The 19,620-nt window shown below is 34.2% G+C and overlaps 1 protein-coding gene and 1 pseudogene across 8 annotated transcripts in view; one reads left to right on the forward strand and one right to left on the reverse strand.

Moving 5' to 3' along the window:
- The window catches only part of ZCCHC6 (zinc finger CCHC-type containing 6), a 51,961-nt gene that overhangs the window by 2,817 nt on the left and 29,524 nt on the right, over positions 1 to 19,620 (reverse strand). For 5 of the 8 annotated variants that reach the window (XM_023537778.1, XM_023537774.1, XM_023537775.1 and 2 more), the window contains 11 exons: positions 18,942 to 19,031; positions 18,393 to 18,506; positions 18,141 to 18,218; positions 17,371 to 17,548; positions 15,041 to 15,088; positions 14,865 to 14,956; positions 13,364 to 13,479; positions 11,869 to 12,194; positions 9,732 to 9,793; positions 9,298 to 9,361; positions 2,360 to 3,200 (listed from right to left, as the gene is read on the reverse strand). In XM_023537778.1, the coding sequence (XP_023393546.1) occupies positions 3,106 to 3,200; positions 9,298 to 9,361; positions 9,732 to 9,793; positions 11,869 to 12,194; positions 13,364 to 13,479; positions 14,865 to 14,956; positions 15,041 to 15,088; positions 17,371 to 17,548; positions 18,141 to 18,218; positions 18,393 to 18,506; positions 18,942 to 19,031 (1,263 nt within the window). In that variant the 3' untranslated portion in view covers positions 2,360 to 3,105. Of the gene's footprint in view, positions 1 to 2,359; positions 3,201 to 9,297; positions 9,362 to 9,731; positions 9,794 to 11,868; positions 12,195 to 13,363; positions 13,480 to 14,864; positions 14,957 to 15,040; positions 15,089 to 17,370; positions 17,549 to 18,140; positions 18,219 to 18,392; positions 18,507 to 18,941; positions 19,032 to 19,620 lie in introns of those variants that run through there. The other 3 variants (XM_023537777.1, XM_011372076.2, XM_011372075.2) reach the window with 3 other exon arrangements.
- Positions 16,075 to 16,193, forward strand: LOC111746732 (annotated as a pseudogene).

The raw sequence follows: 19,620 nt of genomic DNA on the forward strand, positions 1-19,620 counted from the left end.
AGTATAAGAAGTAGTAAATATTTATACAATCTTGGGGTGGGAAAGTGTTTCCTCGGCACACTACCATATGCTTTACTTATAAAAAAAGCCTACTATGCTCAACACAAAGAAATTACGAACCAATAAAGAAAAGATGAACACCGATAGATAACTGGGGAAAGAACAAGCAATATATGAAAGAGAAAAAAACAGCACGAATATATGAAAAAATATTCAGTATCAGTAGACAAAGAAATGCAAATTAAAACAAGATACCAATTTCTGATCAACAAATTGTTTAAAAGATCAATCAGAAGGATAGGGAGGTACGTAGAAATCTTGCCAAATGAATATTCATATATACCATACAATAATTTATATCCAAGACCTGTGATATTATGACTAACCATATTATAAAAACAACAGGTATGCATAGGATAACGACATGAAAAAAGCAGGTTATAAAACCACATATTACATACATGTGAAATATAAAGGGAAAAAAGTAAATTTTTTATATTTACAGGTATTACATACACATGAAAAAGCCACTAATGATGCATATTTGGTGCCTCTTTTTTCTTATCTATAAAATCAGGGCAATAATACCTACCCCTTTGGAGTTACTGTGAGGATTAAATGAATTACTACACGTAAGGCAACTAGAACAGTACCTGGCACACAGAAAATACTCAATAAATGTAAAAATGTTATTACACTGATGTAAAAAGATGGAAAGATTTTACTTTCAAAATCTAAATGGTAGTTAATGCTCTGGAATGGTGCAAGTCTAAATGACCTTTCTTTTCATTTTGTTTAACTATACTTTCTAAATTTTCTCAAGCAAACATATTAAGTAAAATTGCAAATAAAAACCCCAAAAGCAAATTCTTCAAAGCTGGGCACCCAGACAAGCCACTCACAGTGAAAAATGAGTGACATCAGTCAGAAAGAGACAAAGCCCTCTATTATAGTATTTATACTACAGAGTTTCTGTTGGCCCATATGCACACATCTTTGATATTCTGCACTCTACAAGGTAGTGAAGATAGGCTTTTCACGCGAGGTGAAAAAAGGTTAGATCACTACCTTATGTTTTACACACATCCAGATATATTAAAGATCTAAAGAGGAAATATAAAATTTTAAAGATATTAGAAGAAAATAGAGATGGATATCTTTATGACATCAGGTTAAAGAAGAATTTCTTAAAGATGACCCTAAAAACATAAACCACTTGACTATGAAAACTACTCATGGAAAACTAATTTGATTATGTCAAAATTAAAAACTATGGAGTGGCAACAGACACAAGTTGGAAGACAAGACATAGTGGAGGAATATATCTGGAATGTATATAATAATAATGGAGTAGTATTCAGAATAAATGAAGAACCCTTACAAATTAATAAGAAAACCATAATGCAACAGGAAAATGGGCAAATGATTTGAACAGGTGATTCACAGAAGAGGAACTGTAACTGGTCAGTAAACATATAAAAAAATGCTTAGCATTAAGAGAGTCAAGGAAATATATATTAGAACACCATGTAAGTATTTTTCTCATTAGATAAGCAAAAGTAAACTTGCTGGTGGGAATGGCAATTGTTTTAACCAATAAGAGAGTATTCTGATAGTACCTACCTAAACAGATATGCAAATATGCTATGACCTAACGATTTGACTTTTAGGTACACAAATCCTATAGAACCTCTCATCTATGCTCACAGAGATTCACACAAGACTGTTTACCACAACACTGTTTACAATGCAAAAATGAGATACAATTTAAATGCTCATGTACTAGGTAATGAACACATAAAATATTCCGTAGCCATATGATGGAATACTGTAAAAAACACCCCAAAACCCTAAGTCTATATACAGCGACATATATAAATTTCAAAATCATTTTGTTAAAGATATAAAAAAGCAGGTTGTAGATCATTTGCATTATAGCGTATGATATGTCATTTAAATTTAAAAAGTCACCAAGGATAATGTGTTAAAGGATACATATGTAAGAGCTTTAATAAAGAACTGGAAGGGTCCTGAACTTATACTGATGAATGCCTCTGGGATGGAGGGGGCCATGACAGAATGGGCCTGGCGGTGATAGTGAAAGGGCACGTCCACTATTTTAATATTTTATTAAAAAAAGATGGAAAATGTGAAAAAATAATGCTAATTCTCTAGTAGGTGGGTAGTTGTTATGTGTATCTTTCTATATTTTTCCCAAAATATTAAGAAACCATTCTTTTCTAAGAATCATACCAAGTCTTATTACCATATCACTTAAACATGTAATCCCCTATGTATCTCAGCAGACCTGAAGAAACTTCATATAAAAGATTTGCATGTAAAAAAATAAGACTAGAAATAAAATATAAATGAATTTTTATATATAATCTGAAATTTAGAAAAACTGTATAAGCATGACTTGAAACTACCCCAAAGTATGCTAGATCAAACTACTAAAACACACAACTAAGCAAACAAATGTCTGCATGGCAAAACAAATCATAAATGAGGTTGAAAGGATAATAAACTGGCGGTGGAGGTGGTAAAGGATGTCGTGACATTTGATAAAGCATGAACGAATTTCTTTGTAGAAAGAACTAAAAACAAACATGAATATTCTTAATAAAAAAAATACAAAGCTGTAAAAGAAGAAATGCAAATGAAAAACATGTAAAAAATGTTAAAAGAGTTCAATGGTAATAATAGATATTCAAGAAGACTGGCAAAAAAGACTACCCCAATGAAGTGAGGGTATGGGAAACAGGTTGTGAATAACTCTGGGATTGTCAACAATCTCTCAATTTGGTATTATTGGTACCACTGTTGAACTGTGCACACTTTTAAGCTTATCATTCTCCTAACTGGGAATTTTTCCTGAGGAAATAACAGGGCTAATATTCTTTCTAGTGTTTTATATAAACAGTGATTTTCAAAATTGGGTACATGTATTCCTGAGCCAACTTAAGAGGACAAGTGGGAAAGGAGTTTTAAGAGTCAACTGCAACCCCTCGATTTCTATCTGAATTCTTTCTGAGAATGCCTTTGTGGCCAAAGCTTCCAGCTGGCTCCCAGGAATCACACCAGTTTTCCTTTCCAACTTCCCTTTTATAATTCTTCTTCTCTTACTTTATTATAAAAGAGAGGCATATGTCCTAACCATCCAAATCTTAATGTGGTATGTTGCTCTGTGATATAAAAACCTGGGGAGATAGGAAGGCAAACAAAATGATGTTATCTGTGATAAATATGAATACCTTCAATATTTTTAAACTTTTGTTAAAAGATTAAATTTTTAGCTTTTGTAAAATTACATTGATAGTTGATGATATGATCATCACAATTTTTGATGATATATTACTATGTGATTTTTGGTCATCTGATTAAAAATGAATGAAAATAACTGAGTGGCACTGTTGTTAATACATCTTCCATTCCCAAACTCTTAAGAGTATTTCTATTTTTAAAAATTTGCTATTATAAATACTGAGGTTTCTGAATATTTACCAACTATAAAAACAAAAATATTAGGAACAGTAACAAGGAACATTGTTTCATTTGTGCAATAAGTAGTACTGATCCAAAAATACACAAATGCATGGGGGAAAATCTCAACTATTTCATTAAATGACAGTCATTTTTAGTATGTAAACATAAAAAGTAATTTTTAATAAAAATTTATAATATTTTTGATCAATTATATTATTCTAATAATTGTAAAAACAATTTAGAAAATATTTTTACACTTTGAGACAATAAAAAGCTTAAAAATCCAATTTGTATATTTTTGTTGTATATAAGTATCATAAACTGATTAATAAAATGTCTGAAATATATTATGATAAAAATATATCTTAAGACAAAATTCTGTGAAGTGAAACAAAAGAACTCAAGGAGAAAAAGGAAATGATGTAAAATTTCTGCAATGATATTTCTACTACATTTGATACATTTAAGGATGATTTAAAAGTTGTATTTTAAAATGCTAATATTTACACACACATACAACCCCCACCCTGAAATTATGTGCTTTGCGACTATGATGAAAAATTTAGATGTCAACTTAAAAATATACGAGAGATATATGGGCTTTCAATATTTTGAGAAGAGTATGCCAGCAAAAATGTTTTAGACACTGATATACCAAATATTTGAAAACAGCCAGTCCATTAATAAGAAATTAAAATACTCCTATTATTTTAAATTTACTTTCATAAAGACCGCTTTTTTTTTTTTTTTTTTAAGTAAATAGGCTTTAACATTCTAGTCAAGGAAAAAAGTGTATAAGTATACATCATCATGAGGGAAAAATATATCCATTATATCTCTTATAGCATCTTTAATTTTTAAGACTGCAACATGGGATTAAAATGGAATAAATGAAGAGGTAGAGGTAGTTTCTTTAGAAAAAATTGGTGAGGGTTAGGGAACAGAAATATGTTAGTATCTTGAGATTCTCCGACTGAATAAATTCTTATATGTAAACCAGAATAACTTATGCATAAAAATCAATTTATAATCATGGTTCTCTAATCTCCACATACTCTTGTTTTATTAAGATTTCCATCATATTCTTGTCCTGTAAGAAGAAATAAACTACAGCAAGGTTGGAGACTCTCTGCTAACTGCAGTAACAAGCGTAGTGTAATTTATTGAGTCGTATGTGCCAGATGCTGTGTTATGGGCTTTATACATAAAAATTAATTCTCGTTGTCCTGTGAGGCGTTAGCGCTAATTTACTGATAAGGAAACTGAGGTACAGACAGGTTTGATAACTTGCTGAAGTGACATCACCAGTAAATAAATGTCAAGCTGGACTGCAAACTCAAGTATGTCTGACTTTTAAAAGTTCGTGTTCTTAACCATTCTCCCACTCAGTCTTTATTATTCCTTCAAAATGAGTACACCTCTAATCAATAAAACTTACTGAACATCTAAGGCATTGTGTTAGCCATGCATGGGGGAGGGAGGTAGCAATGAGAGCAAGTAAATTCACAAAATTTTCTATTCACTATTTCATCTAGAGTTGAGAACTATATGCAGTCTAGTAGATAGAAAGGAATGTAAGCAGGTATCAAGCAGAGAAAAGAAAACTTGGCTGAATGCTTTCTATGGACGAGGTGCATCTTAGCACCCAAGGAGATAGGTGGTGCTACTCCAATTTTATAGATAAGACATCTGTAGCTCAAAGAAGCTAACTCTTGCCTAAGGTCAGAACAGCTAATGTGCAAAAACAGGGGCTGGCCATACCAAGAGGCTCTCGTTAGGAAGTTACCTGTGTATCATACTGTGGAAAGGAAGAGCTTTGGGGAAATAGTTGAGACACATTTCATACTTGTAACAACATATATAATTTAGGTAAATTTGCCATGGATAAATTTGACAGTCTTAATAGCTGTCATATACTTACATGAAGAGTTTAATTTAATGGAAAGGACAGCTTTTAACTACCTATAAATGGTCCCACCCCAATATTGTATTAATTTCTTCCTGTAGTAAATTTAAGTTTTAGTTTCTCGAAAGATTTATAAATATGTAAGTCTCTTACTCAGAAGATAATTACAGAAATCTTAACTTACTGTCAATTGGTAACGTCATTTCTAGGTATAATGACCAACATCTGTATTCTACCACCACTTAAAATTTTTTTTATAAAACTACAATACAATTCTACTTGCAAGATAGTAAAACCTTTAGCAGGAGCAATGCTGATACAAGCCCTGTAGGAATATCAATGCAATCACCATCCCCACAAATCTCTACTCTCTTCTTCCTACCTGCAGGTGCTGTTCTAAGTGCTTTTACATGGATTTCTCAACATCCTTACAAGTCAGGTATTATTTATTATTATCATCCCCTTATAACAGATGAGGAAACTGAGGCAAGTGGAAGCTAAGTAGGTTTTTCAAGATCACAAAGCTAGAAATCATATCATGCAATCTGACTGCAGAGCCGATGCTCTTAAAACACTTTATCCTCGGCAAAAAAATGACTAAGCAAGAATCAGTATTTTTCCTATATAAATGTTCTAGAAATATCTATTCAAGGCTGAAACTTGTAAAATCGATACTCTTTTTTGTTATGTATGCTGGCTGACTATGCGACCCTCAAACTCACAGAATGTGGGAAACGATGCTCTTCCAGGGGCAACCTGTCAATTTCCTCATCTATCTTTCATGGCTGCTCTCATTGTCAATCAATGAGTCTCACAATAGGTCCCACTCTCATTTTACTTCTGCCTATTTGATTTCGGGGGTTTCCCAGTAGAATTTTCCTTGTTTTTAAGTCCATGCATTCTACTGAGAACAATCATAAAACATTCTCAGGAAACAGCTGCTCTAACTTTCTCTTTGGGCCTCTTGTTTCTCTGCTTTTCATGTACACCATTCCCCTTTTGAATAAAGGTGGCAATTCTTTTAAAGATTTTTCCTTCTATTTGAATCATCTGACCTCACTCTGTACACCAACCTCAACCCCCATGTCTTTTCAATTTTGATTGTAAAGATTTGATCCCACTTCAAATGTGCCCCCAATCATTAAAAGAAATTGTAAAATTCATGTATCTTAAAAGTAAATGCTATTTTTTAGATTTTATACATTTGAGATAATTCACCTTGGTACTAAGAAAAATGGAAGTAGTTAAATAACTTAATAATTCCATTTATTTTTCTCCTGTTAACATTCAAAATAGAGACAACTATACATTCCTCTCCTGGAGCTTTCTTAGCTTTCCCAGATTGAGATCACTGTGCCCTGACTTATTTCAGACTGGGCTGGTAAAAGCAGAGAGGAGCTCTCTTTACTTGAGGATTTAGGAGGCTGCTGAGGATCTCAGAGTGCTTTTTCTCCATAACTGACACTTGATGGTAGAGACAGGTTTGACTTTACACTTTGTAACTAACACAGCATCTTTCCAATCTAAAAGCAAACAATTGTTTGCACATTAGCAATATATAATACATAAAAGTCGTGAGTTGTTTTACATGACATACAAAAATGTCAGATTACCTTGAAGTTTTAAATTTCAAAAGCCTAACTTTTCTCACAAATTATACAATCAAGTAAAAAGACTACACATGCTTTACTTGCTTATATAATTTCTCTCCTTTAACCCTACTTTATTGAACAAGATGAGAACGGAGAGAGGGAGAGGGAGGGAGGGATGGGGGAGCAGAGAAGGGAGAATGTGGGGTGGGGGGAGGTGGGGGAGATAAAAAGCCAAGTTACTAAGAGGATCTGCAAGCCAGAACTCAGAACGTTTATTATCAAGTTCATAGTTCAATCTCTTTTCACTAAAAAAATCTAGAAAAGTTGCTTAGTATGTTAAAGTTACTTTACTTTTTCCCCTCAATTTTCTCCCTTCCCCTTCAGGACTCAAAAGCACTCCTGAAACATCAGAAAAAGACCTTCAGAGCCTCCTGGGTTTCCCCTCCCCTTTACTCTCTGTCTATAGACCTGGGGACCTGGTGGGAAGGGGGAACCTGGTGCTTTTATACCCACAGCTGAAGTTACATTGCCCATAATTCCTTTTCCAGCATTTCTCACTAGAATTCCCTGCAATCAGTTTTTTCTCCCCTCTACTCCAAAAAACTGGCTCTTTTCAAAGTCACCAGTGACTTCTGCATTGCCAAATCCAATGCTTAATCCTCCAGTCAACTATATGAGATCTATGAGCAGCAATCACCACAAATGGTCAATCTCTTCTCTTTGAGGTACTTTCTCCATTTAGACTCCAGGTCCCAGCTCTCTTGCTGCTTCTGTTCCCTGACCATTTTTCCTGTCTCCTTTGTTTATTTTCCCTGAGCCTCTAAATTTCTCTTTTCTATATGCATTTACTTCTTAGGGGACCTCACTCAGACCCAGGTCTTTAAATACTGTCTATACACTGATAATTCTCAAATTTGTACCTCCACCTGGAGGCTCGAATATCCAACTGGCTACTCAGCATCTCGGCCCAGACATCTAGCAGGTCTCTTAAACTTATGTGTCTAAAACTTAACTTTCTCCCCACAAAATGCTCTTCCTGAGTGTTCCCCAGCAGAAGAAATTCAACCTCCATTTTTTCTGGCTGTTCAGGCCAAATATCACAGTGTCACCTTGATTCATTTTCCTGTCATATTTTGTCATCCAACCCATCAACAAATCATATTGGTGCTACCTTTAAAATACCGTTAAGTCCTCAATGTCGTGGATAGGTTCTACCACATAAATGAAACTATGTATGAAACCAATTCATCATAGGCTAATCAATATAAACAAGAGTTAAGTTCCTACCTTAACGCTGTAATGAAATGTTGAACAAAATGTTATTCATGGACCTGCTGTATCCAGAACATGACTAGCCCTCACTTCCTCCACCACTTCCACCCAAGTCTAAGTTGTCACCATCTCTCCCTCGAACTACTTCAGGAGCCTCCTTGTTGATTTGAATTTTTACCCTCACCTCCTTGCAGCAGCCATAATGACCCTTTTAAAACAATTCAGATAATACTACTACTTTGCTCAAAACCCTCCAACAGCTGCCCATCTCATTTTGAGAAAAAAAAATTGTCCCTACCATTGCTGAAGGTGCTACTGATCCAGACCCATCTAATCTGACCACCTCCCTCCTCCTGCTCATTCTACTCAGTGATGCCAGAGGACAAAAACTGTTTTTAGTTCTGCTATGACAGTTTAACTTCAATTTCCCTTTGAACTGCTCCTTCTTTCCATTTGATTCTTTGCTTAAATTTAAATGTTACTTTATCAGAAAGGTCATCTCTCTATCCAGTATTCTCTTTTTCTCTTTTCCTGCTTTACAGTTCTTAGAATCTGTCATTACATGAAATATTTATGTATCTCTTCTGACAAGAATGTGGGTGGGTGGGAGGGCTTAATAAATATTTGTTGAAGAAACGAATAAATGACTTTAGCTGAGTGACAGTGTAGAGTTGAGGCCAATAATTAATTTCTTTCCTTACTTTGGTTCATGGTGAAGATTACACTGCTGACAAGTGGCAATTTCGAAGTAGTAACAAAAAGCATCAGAGAGGAACAAATTAATTAAAGACTATGTTTCTATTCAGGGATGGTATAAGAATCACCTAGAATACTTAAAAAATACAAAGGCCCAAGCCTAACCCTTGAAGCATCTGATTTAGGGAATGAAGGTGGGGGCAGGCAACAGTATTTTTTAAGTTCCCCAAGTGATTCTGAAGTCCAATCCCTGTCAAAACCACTTATTCAAAAGAAGGGTCTGAAAGGCATGTGGTAAACTATGCAGTAAATAAAATAACATACATTTTTTTAAAACCCACATACCTGACTGGGGACTCAAAAATATAGTTGTTTTTTGTTTCTTTTTGTCTTCATGTAAAGGCACTGCCTAAAAAATGAAATAGACTGGTTTACAAAATTGAAAGGAATATCTGAAATAGCCTTAAAGCTAACCATATCCAAGGAGAGCTGAAATTAGGCATGTGGGTGGCAGAACCTTGCAAGTTAATTGAAAAGCAAGACACATATGCAGGAATCCTTTAAGCGCGCCCTGCCATCTGGTGCATAGCAAGCCTCCTTGATGCACTATGCTGAGGGCAGAGTAAGGGAGTCCAGAGGGTTAGCCAGAAGGAAGGAGGCAGGGCCTGGGCTTACCCAGCACCTCGTAGACCAGGCACAGAGCGGCCAGCAATCAGTAAATGTTTGCTGAATAGACAGTTGACGGAAAGGCTCCTTGCTCAGGTTTGAGCTAGGTTTACCTGAACAAATGTGCCAGCTGGTCTCAAAGGGCTAGGTGAAGAAGGGGCTCCAAATACACAACCTGATTTAGACATACCCGAGAAAGAAATTAGCACTTTCTGTTCCTACTTTAAATTGAAAGCAGACGACCTGTTATCAAACTTTCACAGAAAGATTTTCTGTTGATATGACAGAAGCTCTACTCGGTATATTGTGTGGACAAAACAATAATGTATTTGAAGAAATGAGAGGGAGCTGTATAATTTTTAGACAGGAAGAAGCAGCTGATTAATTTTAATTGCTACTGGAGGAAATTCACCACACTCTAGCCCCACCCCTCCCTCATTTTACTTTTATAATATGAGAAATCATTGATTTTCATGTGTAAATAAATACTCTGTTCTGAAGAAACAAGATTCTAGTGCTTTTCCTTAGGGTGATAATACTCTATTTCTGCCTGAAGATATCCTCTCTTTGATTTGCTGCTGCTGCCCCAGCCTGCCAGAATCACTGCCACTGCTCTGTTTTGAGAGCTCTACTAGTAAACTTAAAACTCACTAGAAGAGGAAATTCATCAATGCTGGGGGACTGTAGGGGTATTCCTTCACCACTCTGTTGTACCTAAGAGGAACGCAATTATATGTGCTTCAAGTTCCTCTGAAGGGTAGCTTACAAAAATAATTTTGGTAAAATTTTATTACATCTTATTTATATTGTTTATAGTTTCCTCATCTGTGAACAGGGACATTAATAATATCACATTTAATGGGGCTGTGGTGAAAATTAGATGAGATTACCCATGAAAAGTACTTAAAATAGTGCCTGACCCAAAGTAAGCACTCAATGAACATCAGCTTTTCTAGTAGTTTAATTTCTTTTAAATGTATTTACCTCTTAGAATTATAAAAGAGAATCATCTGATCCTGGCCTATGTTCCAAGTCAGGGCAAAAAAGTTTAAATTTGAATTTATCTGAGTTTCTTAAAAGTAGGACAAACTGTATTTTCCACAAACACTTAAGTCCTATTTTTAAAACCAATAATTAAATAATTTAAAAATATATTTCTTGCCATAGAAAGCTTCTTTTTGGGGAAAAAAAAATCATACATGATCTAAAATTTTCTGTCTTAAAAAGAGACACTTTATTGCTGATATATAATAAAATGAGAAAGAGGTATTAGTGTCCCAGGAACAATTAACACTAGAGTGAGCATTTTAAGGAAACTGTCATAAGTGCTGACACTTCTTTATGATGTCCACAAATATACACAATCAAGGACAGGAACGGGGTTATTACTTTAATCAAAAAAATTATGTCTCAGAGTTTCTTTTCTGAACTAATCAAAGCCCGTCGTTTTGCAGGTTTGTTCTGAGTGAAAATGTATACATTTCTTGTAAATCATACCTTATATATACACAAAGTATCCCTACTCTTAACAGTCTGTTAAAAAGGTGCTCTCAACATTCGACACATTTAATACAACGGGCCAATTCAGATCTAACAACTTAAAGGGGCAAGATTTATAGATGATTTTGAACTACTAACAATGTACTTTTTCCTCATCATATTAATCGTGCTTATTGCAGAAAAACAGTTAAATGATAAAATCTAAAGATAAAATCTTCCTAATTCTCCTCTGCAGTTAGAATCACTGTTAACTGTGTAACCTATTTCTTTCTAGTCCCTTTTCTATGCATGCGCATGAATGTAACTAAATAGAAATACAAATGGCTCACTGTACACAGTACAGTGTCTTGAGGTAACTTTATGCCTTCTCCATGGCTGGGCAGTGCTTTGATATCAAAAGTGCACATACTAAGTAGCGAAGCTCAAGTTATAGCTTGTTTCATAGCCACTCAGGCTACATTTTTTAGGTACTGGGGATGACTGGGTTTTCACTTCATTGATAATCTTATTTAAAAAGTCAACTAAATGACTTCCATAAGCCTCTAAATAAAACCAGGAATACGTGATTAAGACCATAGAAGATCAGAATTGAAAGGGGAGTGGGAGACTTCACTTTCTTAAAAATAAAATCTTTTTGAGTAATTAGATTTGTTAGAGTAATAAATATAACTAAAATAGTAAAAGAACTCTACAAAAGAGATTTCCCTTGAGATGTGAGTGCAAACATCAAGGTGTGATTGGTGTCCATACCTGGAGAGCCTTTAAATTGTGGGCATTCCTTTTTAATGTGCCCTTCCCTTCCACAAATAAAACAACGTTTTTCTCTTAAGTCTTTGTCATCCTGTCTCTTCCATTTTTCCAATGGTGGCCTGAGCATTTTCTCTCTCCCCAGGTCGACAGCTGCCCTCACTGGCTTGGCTTTCTGAGGTGTGCACTGCACAGGCTTTTCTTCTTTTGTTGACATCTCCCTCTCTGTGTACTTGTTTTGAGTTTCTTTGTCGTCTTTGCTTCTTTTCTCTTTGTTCTCAGGGTATCTTTGGTTCAGGGTATCTTCTTGATCTCGCCGTCGTCTCACTCTATAGGAGCAGAGATATAATACTATTAAAATAAATCTAAACAGAAACGTAACAAAATATTAAGACAATTCCAGGTTTAGGAAATAACCAGAAATGGAAGGTAACAGAGGGCAAAATAAGAATTTAACAAATCTAAGTCCACCTTTTCTATTAAGAAGCAACCTCAGGGCTTCCCCACTGCCCCACCCCCTCCCATTTTCACAATTACTCCAATGCTGTAAAACCAGTTTTTGCAATTAATGGAACTCCTTGGTTCAGCACCTACTTTGATACTGATATAAAGAAACTCAACTTATCCTTTGCGTGATTTCTTGAACCTTCTCACCTATTAGCATTTTTAGACACCAGAAATTTGAGACATGAAACTTTAAGTTCACAAGGAAATAATGATTACAAGAAGATTTAGGTTCCTAAAATGTTAAAATAATTTCTTCCTTGTCTAACACCATCAGTGACTATTATCTGAATAAAAACAAAAGTACTAAATAAGGGCTTCAAATTCCAGATGGTGACTTATTTTAAGTGGCATGTTTTTAAATGAGCATATTATTGTCCAGTTAAAAACAGCACCACCACCCAAATATGTTCCAAGTGAGCAACCAAAAACGTCCCTTTGCCCTCCTGCAAACATCACCAGAAGAAAGCACGATGACCAAACTGAGTCAGTTATTAAGGATTACACTGTGTACAAATGAAGGATACTTTAGTCTGTAAACTGTCAGTGAGTCTAAATCTCAATATGGCACACCCAGTTATTGTACATTAAAAAGTGTTATTGACACCCTGAAAGAACTAATTTTACTTTTCATTGACTAATGAAATGATCCTGAATTTCTCACTGCTGTAAAAGGGAAGAATTTTAGTTTTTTATTTTCTTCCTCCATCCTGGTTGGAGAGGCTGATGGCCAAATGACTGAGTAATGACTAGAGTAATGACTAAAATTAAGAAAGGGGATTGGGAGACTGTCACCTGTACACTGGAGTCAATCCTTGTCATCTACATTTAAAGCGACATTTTAACTCAAGTCATTTTTATTGTAAAAAATCTTAAATTTATCTTTGAAGTGCTGAATTTCTTACAAGTTAATTTTGTTGTAATAGAACCTCTTTTAAAAACTGGCCCAGTAAGAACATAAAAACAAAACCACCTCTTTTGTACATTTACTTACTTTCTCCTCATAGGACAGTCTTTCATGAAGTGTCCAATTTTCCCACAAATTCGGCAACATCTATCATTTGGGGCAAGCTCTCCTTCAGTTAGCACATCTGGATCAAAAAAGTACTCCTAGCAAAACATAAATATATACAAATCTGAACTATTAATGTGAGATCGAAATACAAAAACTAACCCGATAACATTCAGGGATCTTATATCTCAACACTGACATACTGTTATTTTAGTAAATATTATTTATACTGTTTAATTTCAAAATCTGAAATCATTAAGAGATTTAATTCAGGAGAGTTTTAAATTGCATTTGTTTATTCCTTTTCATCATGCTGAACTCTGTTTAACCCTAATCATAGAGGTAGCTTTTTTCCCCAGCACAAATCTAAATAAGAGCATTATATATCCCCATGAGTCAGCTGCCCCAGGACTTGAGAAAAATTAAGCCAAGTGTAAAGGTTTCGTTTTTCTCAAAAGAATGAAAAGATTAAAACATAATGAATGAAAAACATGATTTGTATTACATGGATTATAGAGAAAAAGAAAGGAGCTATGTGTTGTGGCTTTGTTGTGGCTTCTGAGGAAAAATATCAGAAGAAAGGAAAGACAACGATCTGGACTCTAGCCTCTCTGTCACCGAAATTAAGGTGGGGACCAGTAGCATCAATATTACCTGGGAATTTGTAAGAAATACGAAGTCGTGGGCCCCTGGCCCCGACCTCCTGAATGAGAATCTGCATTTAACAAAATCCCCAGGTGATGTTTGAATAAGTTTCAGAAGCATTAGAAGACTGCCACAATATTATCTAGCAAATGCTAGATGCCCAGATGTAATCAAATGCTGAATATGGTTATATAAACATACGCTTAAGGTTCATTAAAAGTGTTTTATTCAGAAAATTAATGCGGAAAAACATGACTTTAAACATAAAACCCTCTGGCTCCTAAGCCCCTTCCTCTCACTGAAATAAATGTTCACAGTGTAATTTCGTTTTGTTTTCAATGAGTGCGGTTCCATAGAAACCTGAGTATCAGTTTACCTCAGAACAGACTGTTTTCTAGCACAGGAACAATGTCTCTCTCCTAGTCCCATTAAGAGATTTATTAATCTTTGCCAGCAGATGCAAAACATCTAGACTTCATATGAGAGTGGAGGATGTCCTCATATATGTGCCAACTGGGCTTGGCAGAGGCTGGCATAAACGGAATACTGGTGACACAACAGCGCCACCTATCTGTGTTACCAGGGAAAAGAAGCAGCACCAAAATTATTAATTTTTCCACCCAAATGCTAGTTCTGGCTATTTCTCCCTGTTCTGAAAAACTGCCTCAAAACAGGGATGTTTCAAAAAAGGTTTTTAGGAATTTGTGTTGTAATTGTCTCTCTTGCCTATACTACCAGACTTTCAGAGCATTTAAGTAATTACTAAAATAAAGTGTACCTGGTGATTAACAAAGGTTCTTAGAATTGTTTTTTTTTGGTATTTCCAACAGACACTTACCATTTTTGAGGGGTAATCCTTTGGAAATCCTTTAACTGGAATACCAAACACTCTTCTGCCATTAATAAATGCTTTCATTATAAAATTTGTCACTAAGAAGAAAACAGTAAGTGCTCAATTAGATGGATTAAAAGGAAAAGAGATCACATTAATATTTACAAACAAAGTTAACTTACTTTTCCTTGATAATCCAGCTCCAAGATTATGATTCAAATCAAAAGGATCTAAGTTAACAATAACAAAAAAAAGGATAAGATAATCAAAATAAAAATCCCACTATAATTAGTCATTAATAAAAATATTAAATGAATTCCTTTTTAATGAGTTTTAAATAGGTTATACAGCTAAGTAATATATATTCTTGAATCTAAGGCAAGTTTTTTTCTCAAAAGTGTCCATCAGAAGAGGGTGTTGCTTCATATCTGAATCCTTATAAAGTCATCCATATTACGAGGAGTTGTTTTATTCTGAATAAAATATTGTTTGGAGAAGACTAATATTAACCTGATATTACTTGATGTTAGTGTTAGATTCATATAGAGATCACAAATATATTTAAAACATTTTAGTGCTAAATGTTCCTGCCAACTAACAAGCTTTTTAAAGATCACTTTAGAAAATAATTCATCATGGATATCATAAAATGCACTCTTAAGATAAATTAAAACATAACACAAGCAATGGCTACTTGGATCTCAATTTCTAGTAAAAGCTTCATATAAGAACTCCCATATAATCACAAGTATCTACACTCGAACATCTTAGTTGAGTGCATATATGTTGTGATCTGCAACATTATTTGTTAGATGACCCACAAACTAGTAGAATGATGAAAAAGATGATTTCAAAGATGTGAAAACTGAAAAAATTGGTAAAATAAATGAGTGTAAAGCACTTTCTAAATCAATAACCTACTTTATAAGTAATTTAAAATAATTCATAATTTAAACATAATATATAGATATTTATTTCCTATAAATGCCTAAAAACCTATTCAAGAAAGCAAAGAAGCCATAAAATCTTTTGGGGGATCATTGCGCTGAAAAAATGAAGAATTTCACACATATACAAAAACAGTAAAGAAGCAAAAAGAGGCACCCTTTTGGTTATCTGTCACGATTCCAATGTAGGATGACCAGGGTATCTCACTAACAGTACCGGAGCATAGGATCCTTCCCTCAGCATAGCCCTACACTTTTATTTACTATGAATCTAAGGCCATGCTACCCTGAACAAACCCGATCCCATCTGATCTCAGAAGCTAAGCAGGGTTGGGGCTGGTTAGTACTTGAATGGGAGACCATCTAGGAAGACCAGGTTCTGTAGGCGTAAAAAAATAAAAAAATAAAAAAATAAAAAAATAAGAGATTGTAAGCTGACAAGGTCCTTGAAATCTGTGAGGTCAACCAAGGACTGCCTTGCCTAAAAAAAAAAAAAATATTACTATGAGAAGTTTTCTTCCTTGGTGGTTTGTTTGGTCATGCTTTCTTCTCGTGATTTTTATGCGTGTACATGTGTACATATTTTTGGTTGTTTGCTTGGGGTAGTAGAGATACTATAATCTTAAACTACTGTATAGGTACAAACACTGCTACTACCACCACTAAAATTTCTCAACTCTAGGACAGCTAGTTAAAAGTCTTTAAGTTTAGCCTATTCCAATGGCTCATTGGAAAAGTAAAGATAATAATGCTTCCAAAATTAAAAGCAAAACATTAAAAATTGGCAGACCATGAGAACCCACTGAGACAATGGAACAGGATAAAACAAAGTTCTATGTTTTGGCCATATGAGATACTAAAAAGTTAAAACCACATCTATAACTCATTGTGATCTGAATTTCATTTTACAAATGTTCACATTATAATACTGTCACTAGGCAGAAGTAATGATGAAAGCATAACCTAGAGTAACACATATTATTTAGGTGATAAGACAATATTAAAAAAAAGGATTAAAGATTAAAATCAACAAAATATTTAAGCCATTTCTCAGTTCATTATAAGCATTTAAACTCCATTTTTTTGTTTTTAAAATTAAAATTTCACAAACTGAAAATAGTCAGTTTACAAACATCAAATGGTACTAATAGCAGAATCTTCCATTAATAGCAAATAAAGATCTTGAAAATTCACTAGTAGTAGCACTCTTCAAACCCTCAATTAGGTTTTTAAAGTTCCATTTATCTTGAAGCTGGCTTATCTCTATTGTGACCTTCCTTATTCTCCAGTAAGTCTTCGACAATAGTAAAAGATTTGTCATGGTGACCAAAGACTTTTAGATTTGTGAGAGGCCCCACACTGGGGCATCAGTCACTTAAAAATAAATCTTTAGGCTGCAAACTGTCACCTCTACCTAATGCAGACAGTAACGGGATGGCTGTGCTGCACATCCCAATCAGTGGCTCAGGGACTGCCCTGGAAGAGTTCTGGGACGATGAAGAACAATGCCTTTATAGTTCAAACTCTATATTCTATTCAACTTTAAGTTTTGATTTTAATTGCACCTTCAATAACAATGTATTTCGAGGTCCACTGTTTCTTAAAAGTTGTAAGCAGACTTTTTCTTCTGATGCTAATAACATGTTCCTTAAAATCAAATTCCTCTGTATAAAAACGAAGAAGTCCCAACCAGAGCTGCCCAACAGATTCTGTATTTCTTCCATATTCTGGCCAACAGGTGGGCTAGAAATAGACGGGAACAAGAGATATCATGAATATTAATATCGATATTCAACTGTATTTTTACGGAGTAAATTTAGACTTATTTCTAATTAACTAGAGTTTAAATATATAAAAAATATAATTTATATAACTTTTCTTTCACATTGAAAATACCATTTACATGAGTTTATTAAACTCTACTCTATGACCTGGAAATAGGGAGAGCCCAGGGTTTTAAATGTCAAGTCTCAGAATGTATGTTAGTGGAAGAATCTGTAAATAAACTTTAAGAGCCTTGGTGATAACGCAAAGTCTTTCCAAACACTCTGTACAAAACCACAGAGCAAATATCTGTTCATTTGGAATAAAGTTACTGAACTGTTTGGAATTACTAAGGCATTAAAGAAATCATGGATATAAATAGTCCCTAAAAACTCACCTGGCTTAGTAAAAATGTTTTCAAAGGAAACATCTGTATATGCTAGATTTTTTTACTAATATAATATAAATAAATATAACAAGTAATAATCTGAGTTGCTGACCAACTACACTACAGCATAGCTAACTTTTAGTCAAGGATGTAAAAAAAAATCTTTACTCTTAAAATACGTACCAGTTCATTTATTTGATCAAAAAAATAAATATTCCAGCCATCAACAAATATTTCAGGTTTCTTTTCACCTTTGTATATCTGCAATTAATTTTTAAACTATTAGTATGGATTACAAACTTAATGCATTGATACAAAAACTTGTAGAAAAACAGTTAAAAATTTAACTACAGAATCATGGAATTTTTGAGAAGGAAGAGGGCTCAAAGATGACCCAGCTTTATAGATGAGAAATACAATTTCTTTTACTAATACCTCTTGAAGGACAGGAATGACTGGTGGATTCCTCTGCTGGAGAAAATATAGCACCATAAGCGTGTATGCATATGACGATAAGCTGCCTCTAGATGCATCACCAATATCGCACATCTAAAGGAAAGAAAATCGAGGAACAAAGCAAAGATCACCAATGTTTTCTGTTTTGCAGCTATTCTATTATCGTTAAAAGTAAGGTGCTTCTATAGGGTACTAATAAAAATTATTTTCAAATGCTAAAATATGCCAACAAAACCAAATGAGACCAATCGAAAGACTATCAAAGATAAAGTAAAACAAAGAAAAAGCCCAAAATCAAAACAAAGAACCCAACAAAGCAGTAGAACAATCAGCCACAAACAAGATCATATTACCATGTAAAATTTAAGACAACAAAACTTTAGATTGCTCAGTAGGGTTTCCCAAGTAGTTAAAAGAAGAATTTGTCATGGGTATGGTTCTTTAAAAAATATATAGACTTAATGTTTTCTACAAAGTCTGAAGATGCAGTGAAACTACCTGATAAATCACAACAGGAAGCATACTCACCTTTGTAAATACTTTCATGGTATAGCACAAATATTTCACTCTGGGATCAATGGCTGAATAAGCAGATAAAAGCCTTGTGTTATGAAGGGCCTGTTAAAAGGGAAATTATACTATAAGGCTATCAATTAGAAGAAAAAGTTTTAAGCTGGAATATTCTGAAAAGGTTTACACTGTAATTTATTTTAGGATGAAGACATTTTAGACTGAAAGCATTTTTCCCCAAAGACAAGCTTCATTAACTTACTAGATAATAATTAAGAATTATACATGACATTTGATTTAATGATATCCATAATAATATTTCCTTAGTTCGAACATTCCTAGAAAATAAGGGCTATTAAAATAATCAGTTCCCTTTAAGTAGATGGAAGATTCTCCCAACCCACCTGGGATTATTTAAATCAAATATTCTTAGGAGCCAGAGAAGTCCCATAAAGTCTTGAAGTAGGAGACCAAAGACAAACACACAAACTTCAAATTTAAAACAGTTCAAACCAAACAAAAAGTACCTGTTGCTCTGACCTCATTTTAAATGAACACTAACAGTAACTCAATTCTCTGTTATATCCCCAGCCTAAGAAAATTGCCAGTAACACAGCAAGCACTCATAAATAATTACTGAAAGAATGAATAAAATGAAATGAACAGCTTATATTGGAGATTTTGTAAATTAAGAGAC

Source organism: Pteropus vampyrus, unplaced genomic scaffold (assembly GCF_000151845.1).
Source record: "Pteropus vampyrus isolate Shadow unplaced genomic scaffold, Pvam_2.0 Scaffold199, whole genome shotgun sequence".
NCBI lineage: Eukaryota > Metazoa > Chordata > Mammalia > Chiroptera > Pteropodidae > Pteropus > Pteropus vampyrus.